The sequence below is a fragment of the Chanos chanos genome, chromosome 10, assembly GCF_902362185.1.
Source record: "Chanos chanos chromosome 10, fChaCha1.1, whole genome shotgun sequence".
Classification (NCBI taxonomy): Eukaryota; Metazoa; Chordata; class Actinopteri; order Gonorynchiformes; family Chanidae; genus Chanos; species Chanos chanos.
The window spans coordinates 18,417,608-18,431,277 of NC_044504.1; the positions used below are offsets into that span (position 1 = coordinate 18,417,608).

A 13,670-nucleotide genomic window follows, 5' to 3' on the forward strand; every position below is an offset into this window, starting at 1 on the left:
GCAGAGTAAAACACCTCAGTGAACCAACCACTCAGAGTTTCAAAGAGCTCCTAAAAACTCCTAAAACCTAGTTTGCAATATGGCAGTTGTCCTGCGTGGCAGCGGAGGGAATGAGCCCATGACTGTGTTTGGCTCCAAACGGAACTTTCCAGCATTTCTGTGCAGTGAAGTCTACCACCAACACAATGGCAAACCACATCCACAAAACTGCAGAACAGATAACTGTTTCCAGGATGGAGCTGAACTTTAGGATAAAGGGTACTTTTCTATAAACGTTTAGACAAAGTTTCCACCGAAATATCCTGCAAGCAGCATTAATTTTTCCAAATAGACATGTAAAACATTTTGAGTGGCCTGGGCTGGTATACAAGGACAACTGGGTTTCCCAGCTGTGCGTCATATGCAAACTTACATCCCATATCATACATACCAATATTTCCTCTTCACTATATGAAAGAGCTCCTGCATAGTGGAAGGTAACTGAGCTAATCAGTAATGATGATACCCTCTTTCATATGCACATATACCTGCCTGTTCACATGCCTGTATAACTGTTTCACTGCTGATAGAGTTACAGTTTAAGGTCAAGCTTCCACTGTCAATATGTGCATCTGAGAGAGAGCTACCATCTGTTTTGCTGTTGTCCTATTAAATTTACAGTAGCTCTATCCCTGCTACCATCAGAATTAGGATGCCGTTAACAGGGGTCTACTGTTGTCCGCATCTGCGGTTCCATAGCTGCCGCTTCGCAGAGGATGAGGTGATATTTGATCTGCTCCCTTGTTCTTCGGGTCATTCCACCTTCGGCTGTCAGTTGAAATGTGATGCCAACACAGACGCAAAAGCCTGCTCGTTTTGCATGGGACTCAGTGCTAGTAATTAGCCTTGTTTAATTTTGTATTTCAGGTACTGATAGTGCTAAGTAGCAATTATATGTGTTGATGCCAACAACTTGCTTAGCGACATAGCACAAGTTCTCACGTATGAACTCTTTTTCCATTCTTGTCCCTGCTGTTACATGTAAGCTTTTAGCTAATTGCCTTGTTCCCTAAAAAAAAATCCCTGAATACCCAAGGCATAGACTTTGACAGGCTGTCTGTTTAGGTTTATGGAGTCTTAAAAAAAAAGGTAGCATGTTCCTCTCTGGAGGCTATGTTACCTGAGTAACGGACTTGCTCCAGTGATCTCCAACACACAGGAATGGTGTGATGACTGCACAGGACACATGACATTAACTGTCATTCCTAGCTTGTGTGTTTCTCCGTGGGGATAATTTCAGGTTATTTGCGTGAATCATAAGTCGATCTTTCTGCATAAGTGTTTGGATAGCTGACTGTCTTGCGGTTGTGGTGGTGGGTGGTGTAGCGGGTGGATGAGGAGCAGAGGATGAAGTACGACGGGGGCCACAAATGGAATGCTCTGAACGGCTCCTACCTGACAAAGAGCGTGGGCCACGGCTGAGGCTTGTCTATTCTTCCAATGGAAAGTGCTCTTCAACATCAGACCCCTGCACACAAAGCCACTCCCCCAGGGACTTATTCCCCCTCTGAAACCTGAATTAAGCCATCAGCTGGGGGTCTTCTTGGCTGTGTAGGGGAGTGAAGAGGGGGGGGGGGGGGGGGGGTTTGATGTCATACCAATCCATCTCCACAGCTGAATTATGTCAGTGAGCACATGACTTTCACCCATGGGGCGAGTGTAATGGTTCACTGACAGACACCTCTTCTCATAAAGTCAGTCAAGTGCTTTGTAACACTTTGAGTGCTAGAACAATTAAATCTCTACATTCGTGGGCCATGGACTGTTAACTGTTGCGCGTGTGTGTGTGTGTGTGTTTAGGAATGAAGGGGTGAAGTTGTAACACCTTAAGTGCTGGAGGAATAATTAAATCTCTACATTCATGGACTGTTAGTTCTCTTTCTCTCTCTCCTCCCTCCCTCCCTCTTCTATCCTCTCTCTGTGTGTGTATGTGTGCGTGTGTGTGTTTAGGAATGAGGGGGTCAGGTCATATGGACTTGTTTGTTCTTATCTGGTGTGTGTAGATTGTGTTGAGGTTTGTTGCCCTGGAGCCTGGAGGGTGTTGTGCCTGAGGTCAAGTCTGCTCTCACATGCTTCGACACAAACTCTCCTGCATGTTTCCTTCACTGTACACTTCACTTTCCTGTACAGTAAACTGTACTGTTTCTTTGTACATATAGACACACAGAGTCTAGCTTTGTGTATTCAGTGCCCTGTCTTTCCTTTCTCCACTGGAACAAGTTACATCTGTTAAACAGCACTGATTATGAGTCCATCCCCTCCCTAAACATGCCCCCCCCTGTGGACTGCAAATACCTTTCATTTTCATCAAGATTTCCTGGCTATCTGAATCTGTGTTTTCCATTCCCACCTTGGTGTATGTCCCATTTTATGACCCTGCATCATAAATTCACACCCCACCGGCTGTTTCCTCTGCCTGCTGACCTGCTTGGGTCCCAGTGAGTTAACCCCTCTAACCCCTCACTGGGATGTTGTATTGATTTCAGTTTTCACATTAGATCAAGCAAGTTAAGAAATACTTTTTTCACAGCACTGAAGTTTTGATCTGAAAAGCTTAATTTTGCTGGTCTTTGTTCCTTTCCCTCCCCCACAGGAGAGTCTCCAACAGCTCATCCTCATGAACTTGCCCAATGTATTGACCATTGCCAAAGACCCTCTTTCAGGTAACTTAAGTTCACTCTCTACTTTCCTTTCTACAGACACTTACCTGCTGATCCTTTGTTAACATCCAGTTGGTCAGACACTAATAGGTCAACTGAAACTGTCTTGGACATCTCTCCATATTCATCACTCTTTGCTCTCTTTGTGTGGACGTGAAGGCCCTCTCTCTGAAGCTGTGTGGCACTCAGAGAAAGGATGCACATGTTGTCACCCTGTAAAGGCCTTCGGAAGTGGGAAAGGCAGGAAGGAGACCATTAAGGTCTGCTGCTTTCTCCCCGTACTGGCCCAGATTCTGGGGGCATGTTGTTGACAGACTGCTGGGTTCAGCTAGCCCAGGAGCCCTGAGAAAGCCAGTGCAGACAGTTTCAGTGTCTGTGACAGAACATGGGCAGTGTCAGGAGTTCAGCCTTTCAACAGAATGACCGTTAGTCACACTTCACCAAGGATGACTGCGTTTTTTGATCGATGGATGTTAGTCACTGTAACATTTTCATTATTTTTTCTAGTTTATGTTAATAGAGCTGTTTCTGACCAAAGATAGTACAAGATATCACTGTTGCTTGTCTGACAAAACATGTCTGGAAGGATGTTCACACTGAAAAAAAAAGAAAAACAGAATCACAAACATCCCCCTTTAGCCCTGCTTGTTCAGTGAGCTGGAGCCCATGGCTAAATTTAGACAGCCATAATGGCTCTTTTGTTATTGTGTTGTGATAAGATTGACATCTTCAGGATGACGTGCAAGTGGTTCGTCCTCTTGTTTGTGCGCACTGCCCGTGTTTTCAGATCCTGACACCCATTTGACTCCTTTGCATATCTGTTCCTGTCTAGAGTAGAAATAACTTTTTATCAGAATCAGCATAATTTCCATCATGTAAAATTCACATAAACATCTGAGACCGCAAAACAAAGGGATGTTTTTGGTTTTCTTTAGTGGGCCATTTGGTGACATTGAGCAAGAATGAAATTGGCATTTAAAAAAAAAAAACTTAATTCATGACATATGAAAGCCTGTATTTTTGCCAATGTCTGTGGATATGGTTATGTTTGGACAGACATGACAGACATGTAGCGTTGTGCTTTGACACTGGGTCAAAGGTTTGGTATGAATTCTGATCCATTAATTATGACCCAGTACTAGACTGGTTGAGCTGGACAAGAACTTGTAGCTTCAGGGCATTGGTAAGGGAGGCGCCAATCTGATCATTCTGTCATTTAGGATTAGCTGATGATGAGACTTAATCCAAATGTAAGACAAACTTGGAGCCGTGCTTGTGTCAAACTAGGGAAATGCCCTTTGACCGTTCTAGCTTAAGTCACGTTGGGGCCAGTCTACGCCTCCCTGCATTACGCCTGTGAGTGTAATGGTTTCATGTCAAACTGTTTCTTAACGAACATGTCTTTGTTCTTCCAGGTAAAAGTATGGAGGAAGTGAAGAGACTCCTGCTGCTGATCCTTGGTTGTGCTGTTCAGGTAAGTGACACTGTGAATGGCAGAGCCTCAAAGTTTGTGCTTTCACTTTGCTCTGTCTCTCTGCACATTCTCTCCCACCCACCGGCACCAGGAAGCTACATAAAAATGACCTGTCTGGGCATGTTCCTTCCCTTACCTACGGCGTGAAACCAAAACACACTGATCTTGCCTGCACCATAAATGACTGAATCACAAAAATTCATCCCTAAAAATCAGTAGATACCATTTACCTCGTTATAGCACCATAAATTAGGCCCATCTGCTCTGGACTTCTCAGTCTTTGTCTTTTTTTTTTTATCCCTATTTCCACTCCTCTCTTCCCTCAGTGCGTTTAATTTCACTGTTTTTCCTGTTTTTGAAATAGACGCCAGTTACTTTAAAAAGAAAGATTTTTATGTCTAGTCTGTCTTGATGTCGGTATAAAAGTTTTTCTCAGTAGGTTTCCCTAATCCTGCAGCTTACCTACTTCACAGTGACTGTCTGTCAGAAGCATATTAAAGAGGCGCAAACTCCCTTCTTATCCCATCTGAAACAACCTCTTTCTTCTGCTCCTAAGCCTTTCATCCATTTAATCATCGTCATTAAATCAAAGACTGAAATGTTCAGTGAACACTCTTTCTAGAAGGGAGGAGATTTCATTCTGTCACTGCAGAATTAGGACATAACCAGGCATGTCAACGTTTGTATAGCTGTTCTCATCCTTTCATTCTCTCTTTTTTCTTTCTCACTTTCTCAAAAGTGTGAGCGCAAAGAGGAGATAATCGAGAAGATAAAACTGCTGGACATCGAGACGCAGGCAGCTATCGTCTCCCATATTCAGGAGGTCAGTGTCCTTTGGCATTGAGCAATGTCATTTGGTTATTCTCTTCCTGTCCAAATGACTTTCGATCACAGGTGTCATTGAATAGCCCCAGAAATGGATTATATATGCAGTTCTTGGATGAACAGGACATATTATATTAATGTTCTCTGTGTTGATGCAGGTCACCCACAACCAGGAGAATGTGTTGGATCTGCAGTGTCTGGAGACAGGCGAGTTGCCCCCTGAGGAGCTGGACACACTCTCCCGTACCATGGCTTTCCACCTCCGTAAGCTCATCGACGAACGGGATGAATTTGCTGAGGTAAAACACAGAGACAGCATCCAACCGCAGCCCTCAACTTCTTTTATTTAATCAACTGTTCCACTCATATGAATCACCCAAACATATTCAGATACACACCGCTAGATATCATCAGACTCTCTTCTTTGTCCTGGTCATGAGTGCTTTGACTCTGAACAATGCTTTCTTCTATGCTCTCAGGTGATAGTGGAGCTGACCCAGGAGAGAGACTACCTTCATTCCCAGCAACCCACCAGTACTGTGGGCTTCTCCAGCCTGGAACGGCAGGCCCTTGAGGGCCCTGTCTCCCTCTTATCCAAAGAAGACAGGCAGCACCTGGCTGTGGAGCTGGCTGACACCAAGGCCAAACTGCGACGCTCTCGCCAAGAGCTGTGAGTGTGGCCTTGTCATCGTAACAGTCTCCATATGAGTGTGTGCAGTAATCTTGCCTGATATACTTTAATTGGTAGGGTGAATGAAGTCCCTGTCTTTGTGTGTGTGTGTGTGTGTGTGTGTTCCTAATCACAGAGAAGAGAAGACTGAGCAGCTGATTGATGCAAAAAACGAGATTGAGCGGCTGGATGCAGAGTTGCAGAAGCTGAGGCAGGAGGTCTGTACCATGTCAAAACGAGTCTCACCCTTCATCCACACTTGTCATCCCTGAAGGGGTCAAACACTACGGATGAAATTATTACAAATGTTTGAAAAGATTTCAGCATGAATGCTTTAGCTGGAACCTCATTGCTGAATTTCTGGGATTTTAAGACAATAATCCCAATGCAAAGACAAGCCAGTTAATGGGTTAAGTCTCCCTGTATTGATCTCTCTCCCTCTCTTGTTTGTATGGGGAATTTTCGTGCAGAACATGCAGCTTTTGGCTGAGGCGCGATCGGTGCGTGCTTACAGGGATGAGGTCGATGCTCTGCGGGAGCGTGCCGGGAAAGTTGACCGGCTGGAAACGGAGCTTGCGCGCTGCAAAGAGAAACTACACGACGTCCACTTCTACAAGACCCGCGTTGAGGTGACTGGCTCCTCGTATCTTGAACCTCAACATCTTTCACATCCTCCATTTTAACCTCCAACCTCCCAAGATGTTGTGTCAGCAGAAAGTCATAACGGAGGGTTTGACTTTCCGGGTTGGATTCCATGCTCTGGATCCTATTACCCTGGAGTCATGGATCCTTTAGTTGTTGAAAGAGTGTAGGCCCATAATGGAATAGCGAGTGTCTTGTTTGTTATGTAGCCTAATACACAGTGTAAAGTTGGGAGGTACTGGCACTGTTATAAGGGATATTTGTGTGTTTGTGAGTGAGAGTCACAATAAGAGCACAGTCTGATGTGGCTGCTTGCCTTCACAGCTGCTGTTGACAGGCTCCTGACTCCCTCCCTCTCTGTCTTTCTCTCTTTGTCATTCTGTCTTTCTAACTCTGTGAGCAGGAGCTGAGAGAGGATAATCTGACTCTGTTAGAGACTAAGGCTATGCTGGAAGAGCAGCTAACATCAGCTAGGGGGCGCTGTGACAAACTGCATGAACTGGAGAAGGAGAACCTCCAACTACGCTCCAAACTACATGACATGGAGATGGTAAGGCAAGATGCAGACACACAGAGAATTGTATGCGTATCTATGTGTCTCTGTGTGTCTACATGCTATCTTTTTTGCGTATCTCAGGACAGGGACAGTGATAAAAAGCGTCTGGAGGAGTTGCTGGAGGAGAACATGCTGCTGGAGATATCACAGAAACAGAGCATGAATGAATCTGCCCACCTGGGCTGGGAGCTGGAGCAACTCTCTAAGAACAATGACACCAATGAGGGTAAGTGTACACACTCCCAATCACACTTCAGTGCTCATACTCACACAGCCAGTGAATTCAGTACTCATACTCACACAGCCAGTGAATTCAGTACTCATACTCACACAGCCAGTGAATTCAGTACTCATACTCACACAGCCAGTGAAGGTCAGTCAGATTCAAGCAATCTCCTTGCCTTCATAAAAAATAAGCTTCTTCTAATGAAACACATGCACATAACCAGTTTTTATCATTTTCACAGTGATAATGAGAAGAGAATGGTTGTTATCTTGTTGATTAATTACCATGTAGTCATGGCTCTGACTATTTCATAAGTGGCCTGATTGTAAGGTTTTGAAACAGTTAATAAAATCCACCTTTGTGCTGCATAAATTCTATTTCGGTCATCGCAGTGGCATATATATATATATATATATATATATATATAGAAATAATGATTTGATGATTTCCAACTATGTTAAACATCTCTGGCCCTCTGCTTCACCCTTTGGCTGCTGATGGGGTGTTTAGATGCAGAACTGCTTGACAACTCATAGTTGGGAGATTAATTGTCTCAGTGCTCAAGGGACATCCTGTATTGCAGAGATAGAAGCATTAAATACTCTTGAGGTCATTGTGAGGAAGGAGTGAGTGTATGTGTGTGTGCGTATATTTTAGCTATGGGGTGTATAAATCTTCAGTGACTCAGCTCCTACTTCAGCATCTTTCAAGCTGCATTCATCACTAAAAAGTGCTTAGAAAAATGCACACGGAGCTACATGTCCAAACTAAAAATACTCTCCTCACCTATCCACAGCGCGCAAGTCGTTTGTGTTTGAGCTGAACGAGTCTGCGTCCAGTCGGCTGCTGAAGCTGGAGAAAGAGAACCAGAGTCTGCAGAATACCATCCAAGAGCTGAGGGAGGCGTCTCTGGGTCTGGAGGAGGGCCAGCTCCACACCCTGGAACTGGAGAGAGAAAACCAGGGCCTCAGTAAGAAGGTACGTAATCACCACCCACAGTTTTCACACAAACACGCACCACATCCACTGCAGTGAATCATTACCACCAATTTAACATGTCTGTCTCCTTTGGGCAAATTTGGGCTTTGTTTCGATCTGGTTCTTCTTGCCGCGCTCAAGTATGCAAGTTTTTTTTTTTTTTTCCCTTTCTTTTTTTTCCCTTTCTTTTTTTGAGATCTGGTCTATTTCTGTGCTGTGTTGCTGATGTTTATGATTAGATTTTTGAATGCAGAGGTTGTGTAGTATGCATTAGCCTTGTCGTTTTCTCTCAGCTGGAGCGACTCCAGGCCCAACTGGACCAGGAGAAACAGACTACTCAGGACATGGAGACTCTTGGAGAGGAGCTGCTAAAGGACAAACAGAGACTGGAGAAAACCCTGGAGACACTGCAAGCAGAAAAAGACAAACAAGTAAAGAGCTCCGTGATTATCCACACAGTTAACAGACAGCACCAGTACCTCTGTTCATACTATGCCATTAATAGAGTGTCCTGATCTGGCATTTATGTTCATATATTAGTATAACGGAAAAATCTGTCAAAGTGTCAAATTAGAAATTTTTACTGTTGCATGCCTATTCTGAGTATATAACAGGAGTATTCTATAGTTTTATACCTACATAAACGTACATATAATAAACACTACGTAGTATTGTAAAAGCGCTTGATATTAGACTTGGATACCATGAAAGTCATCAGATATGAACCTAAACCTGAACTCATTAGTAAAATGAACAAAGAAGAAGCTAACAATATGCTATGTTTATTTGTGTGTGTGTGTTTGTGTGTGTGTGTGTGTGTGTGTGTGTGTGTGTGTGTGTGTGTGTGTGTGTGTGTGTGTGCGCTATATGTGTTTGTCAGATCTCAGAGCTGGAGCAGGAGAAGGAGCATCTGAGCCAGGCAGTCAGTTCCTTGAGGAAACGTGCTCAGGCGGACAGCGAGGCGCGGGTTCGGGAGGTAGAGACAGAGAACCGCGCTCTGCACCAGACCATCTCAGACACGGGCGGTCGGCTGGCACGGCTGGAGGCAGAGAAACGTCAGGCGACCAAGGAGCTGGAGGTCTTGAGGGAGCGCAGCGAGCGATGCGAGGAGCTGGAACGGGACGTGGCACGTTTAGAACGAGCTCGTGAGCAGCTTCACAGGGAGCTGGCTTCCCTCAAGATCACCTGCGACCGCGTGGAATCGCTGGAACGTGAGAACGCCACCCTGGAACAGGATAACCGAAGGTTAAAGAAACTGGCCGACACCGCTCAGAACACCGGTCTGCGCCTCTCCACCCTGGAGAAGGATCGACGACAACTCGATGAGGAGAACCTGGAGCTCAGGCGTTCGGTGGAGAGTTTGAGGCAGGCTGCCGCTCGTCTGGCACAGCTCCAGCAGGAGCACAGCGAACTCGAGCGAGAGCATGAGGAGCAAGCCCATACCCTGGAGGAGCTCCGCACTCAGGCCAAAAGGAGTGAGAGACTGGAGCTCAGCTGTAATAGTCTGAGCCAGGAGAACCAACGGCTCCAGCATGCCCTGGACAACAGCAGCAGTAAGATCCAGGGCCTAGAGAAGGAGGTGCATGAGGTAGAGGCCGAGGCTCAGGAGCTGCGGAAGGAGCTGGAAACCTTGCGGCTGGCCGGGAAGCGGTTGGAGGCTGTGGAGAAAGAGAAACAAGCGATGGAGCTGGAGTTGAATCAAGTGGAGAAGGAGAAGAAGCAGTTGGAGAAGGACGCGCGTAGGTTGTGGCAACAGGTGGAGGTGAAGGAAACGGCACTGGAGGAGAACGCTTTGAAGGTGGCCAGTATGGAGAAAGAGAGCACGGCCGTGAACAAAGAGCTTACCCGTCTCAGAGAGTCTGCAGGAAAACTCAAGGAACTGGAGAGAGAAAATAAAGAACTGCAGAAACAGGCCACCATTGACAAAAGGACTTTGGCCACCCTCAGAGAGGTAAAACAACGGAGAGAAGAAAGTGTTTTTAAAGGCTTTAAAAGGCACAAGTCTTGTTTGGAGATGATAAGCTATGTGGAGACGTTTGCACAAGATCTCCTCACCTTACAAATTGTGTGTGTGCGTGTGTGTACATGTGCGTGTGTGTGCTTGTGTGTGTGTGTATTGTAGGACTTGGTGAATGAGAAGCTGAAAGTACAGCAGCAGTGTAATGAGTTGGATAAACTGAGTCATGAGCTGGAGAAGATTGGCCTTAACCGAGAGAAACTACTGCAGGAGGAGCACAGCTGTGAGGACAAGTAAGCAAGGAGCCTGAATAAAAGAATCACTCTGAAATTTAATCTGTTGCCTTCAAGTAACGAATGTAAGAGATGTTTTTAAAAATGTCCAACGTCTCTGTAATTGTGTAAGAAGAAAAAAATTTTGGAAGAAAAAAATTGTCATTTCAAACATGTCTTACTGATTATTTTGTTGCCTCCCTCCTCAATTATTGTGCCAGATGTAGCCGGTGAGTTGTTAGTGCATGCATTTGAAGCATCTACGTCTCATTCCAAACCCACACATTTTTTTTTCTCCTTATTGATTTGATTTGCGTCATCTCCTAGTGCACAATTGTTCAGTGTTTTGCTGTTCTCTGGTGCTTTAAACAGTCAGACTTCTGTGAGATGGTCAGGAGTAGAACTGAAGTGGACTTGTGTACTGTCAAGTGTTTATGGTCATTTTTTCTTGTTGAAGCTGTTTTTCATAACTGAATTCATAATTACAGGCCAGACCAGCTTTCTCTCTTTATACTGCTCTCTTTATATTTATTTTCTCTGGAATGTTCCCCTGGGAGCTTTAGCAAGGGAGGGGTTCTCCTCTCTCTGCGGGCTTAGACGTTTCTGTGTGTGTGTTTTTGTGTGTACTTGTGTGTGTTGCTGTCGGAATGCTCCCCTACCATGCTTGGTCACTTTTCATCACTAGGGAGGATATTACGTGATAGTTTCAGATGTTGATGTAAAATGTGATATGGGGCCTTTTCACACTTTATTGCTCATGCAGGGGCTTCATTGGAGCACATGAAAAGTGTGAAATGTGTCAGTAAAGGGAGTTCAGTAAGGGATTACAAGCCCAGACGGAAGCTGCAGCATTCCAGGGCAACTATTAGCGCACAATGAAACTGCCGCTGTCGCTAATCAGTGAACGTAAAAAGATATTTACTACTAACGGTCACATTCCAGAGGCGTTTAATAATCCCTTAATCTCTTTCAGTAACACAGTCTGTGCATGTATGAGTGCAGAGTGTTTTTAGTTAGCTCATATTGAATTCTTCACCTCTGAGTCATCTTTGTGCTGGGGAACATTGTAATTTAGTCATTATGATCTCAGCATGCTCTGTATTGTCAGTTTTCATACCCATAGGGACCATACAGATGATATCTGCCACATGATTAGTATATTCGGAATAGAAGAGGTACTGTTTTTCTTACTGACGTTCCTGATTGTCAGCCAGCCCGCTTGCCAAGTACAGACTTTGTTATATGCAAATATTGCTCCATTAACACTTTGTCTGAGCCAGATGTTTGGAGTTACATTCTCTACTCTGTGTTTCAGAGTTCAGGCTAGTTGACATGTCAGGTATTGTTTCTTTTCCCAAACCAAAACGATGCTCTGGTTTCCCCTTCTTTAGTAAGTACAAAATCTTGGAGACAAAGATTGAGTCAACGCTGAAGAAGACACTGGAACTCCGTGAGGAGAAGATTCAGAGTTTGGAGTCTCGACTGGAGGAGTCCAGCAACTTAAATCAGGAGCTTCGTACAGAACTCAGCACTGTAAGGCCAAGGATAGACAAAAATACTTCTATAGTCACTTTTCCATTTCTCCATTGTCAATGACAGATACCCTTTGTGCTCACTCTTCGCATTGTGCTTATCTGCCTCAAGCTACTTCATTCTTTGATTCTGTATTCACCTTTTCTAGGTGAAGAAGAGTCTGGAGGCCTTGAGGCAAAGACAGGAGGAAGAGGCTGCCCACTCTGAGATATCCCAGAATGCTGAGAGGCAGGGCAAGGCAAGTCCAAGCCAGGAGAAGTGGGAGACCGAGCAGAGGGAAGCTACGGCCGAGCTACTCAAACTCAAAGACAGGCTGATAGATGTCGAGAAGAATGTAAGTGCCCTCCACAGACTTCTGAGAATTTTTAGGTCCTCTTTTTCTGAGGTTAAACACTTGTGTCTGTGCCCCTTGTCTCTAGAATGCTGCCCTGCAGACAGAAAAGCACCTGCTGAAGGAGCAGCTGAAGCAGCTGGACTCCCAGAATGCCCAACTGAATGCGCAGACGCTGGCATTGCAGAGACAGGCTGCCAGCCTGCAGGAGCAGAACACTTCACTTCACACACAGACTGCTAAGCTACAGGTATATGTGCATACACACACAGACACCCACATGCCTCGCACAACACTGCAGGTATAGATACACACACACACACTCACTTACACACACACACCAGATATAAGACCTGAGCATTTAAACAGGACAACTTTTCAGAGTAATGCTTCATATTGGTTCCCTTCTTTCCAAAGCACTTCTGTTCTGCTAACACTTCTACTGAGACATTGGATATACTCTGAGAGGACACAAAGTCGCCATATGCAGAGAGAGGAAATATGTAGGGGCAGAGGAGAATTCTTTATGACCCAAGGTAGAAACTAGAGGTCAAAGGTGATCTAAGAAAGCCAACCCTAACGTCTGGTGTCATGGAGTGGTCAGTGGGGTTGGTGTCCCTTGAGAGTGAGTAGGTCAGGTTACAACCTTTGACCTTTCCCCATCAAACCTCAGTCATAAATAACTATTTAGGACATCTGTCACTGTGGTTCTTTTGGGAGATGACAGTGATAATATTTGATCCTTAAAGCTTAATTGGAATGGTGCAGGGAATTTCACTTCAGACAGTTGTGTAGTAACTGTTAAAAAAAAAAGTAAACCAGTCTAGCTGATTTGTCCTTGTCCTTTCATCCTGCCCCAAATGTTTACTCTTTCATTGTTAACCTTCTTAAAGAGTGAACCCGCTGGTCATAGAAGTGTAACTGTAGTCAACAGTAACCCTATAGCACAATGTACCACTGAAAATGACAAGTCAGCAAAGCTGTAACGTACCATTAAAAGTGACAAATCAGCAAAACTGTGAACTGTAAATTGTGTCCTACTTGCATGTGTGCGTGTGTGTGTGTGTGTGTGTGTGTGTGTTTGCGTGTGTGTGTGCGTTTGCGTGCATGTGTGTGTGTGTGTGTGTGTGTGTGCGTGCATGTGTGCGTGCGTGTTTGTATGTGTGTACTTTCCAGGTGGAAAACTCCACTCTTAGCTCTCAGAGTGCCTCTCTGATGGCTCAGAACAGCACACTGCAGGGGCAGGTTCAGACTCTAGAGGCAGAGGTAGACTCTCTCCAGAGGCAGAAAGAGGAGAGTCGCTCGGCCCGCGACAGCGTCATGCAGGACCATGAGCGCTTGCTGGGCGTGCACGAGAGACAGGCGTCCGAGTACGAGCAGCTTATCGCCCAACATGCAGCCCTGAAGGGCAGTCAGAGGGCCCTGGAGCAGGAGCACCGAGTACTGGAGAACAAGTACGGCTCAAACTATCAATCTTCATTCATTTAACTCTTCATATCAAGTGAAA

At 45.1% G+C, this 13,670-nt stretch overlaps 1 protein-coding gene across 1 annotated transcript in view; it reads left to right on the forward strand.

The window, feature by feature from the left end:
- Window positions 1–13,670, forward strand: part of ccdc88c (coiled-coil domain containing 88C) — a 41,449-nt gene that overhangs the window by 13,704 nt on the left and 14,075 nt on the right. Inside the window, exons 4-20 of the mRNA XM_030785912.1 lie at window positions 2,633–2,702; window positions 4,115–4,173; window positions 4,913–4,996; window positions 5,157–5,297; window positions 5,478–5,668; window positions 5,805–5,886; window positions 6,139–6,297; window positions 6,714–6,860; window positions 6,948–7,092; window positions 7,889–8,070; window positions 8,364–8,501; window positions 8,951–10,021; window positions 10,193–10,320; window positions 11,691–11,832; window positions 11,981–12,166; window positions 12,252–12,413; window positions 13,340–13,617. Of these exons, the coding sequence (XP_030641772.1) occupies window positions 2,633–2,702; window positions 4,115–4,173; window positions 4,913–4,996; window positions 5,157–5,297; window positions 5,478–5,668; window positions 5,805–5,886; window positions 6,139–6,297; window positions 6,714–6,860; window positions 6,948–7,092; window positions 7,889–8,070; window positions 8,364–8,501; window positions 8,951–10,021; window positions 10,193–10,320; window positions 11,691–11,832; window positions 11,981–12,166; window positions 12,252–12,413; window positions 13,340–13,617 (3,365 nt within the window). The remainder of the gene's footprint in view (window positions 1–2,632; window positions 2,703–4,114; window positions 4,174–4,912; window positions 4,997–5,156; window positions 5,298–5,477; window positions 5,669–5,804; window positions 5,887–6,138; window positions 6,298–6,713; window positions 6,861–6,947; window positions 7,093–7,888; window positions 8,071–8,363; window positions 8,502–8,950; window positions 10,022–10,192; window positions 10,321–11,690; window positions 11,833–11,980; window positions 12,167–12,251; window positions 12,414–13,339; window positions 13,618–13,670) is intronic.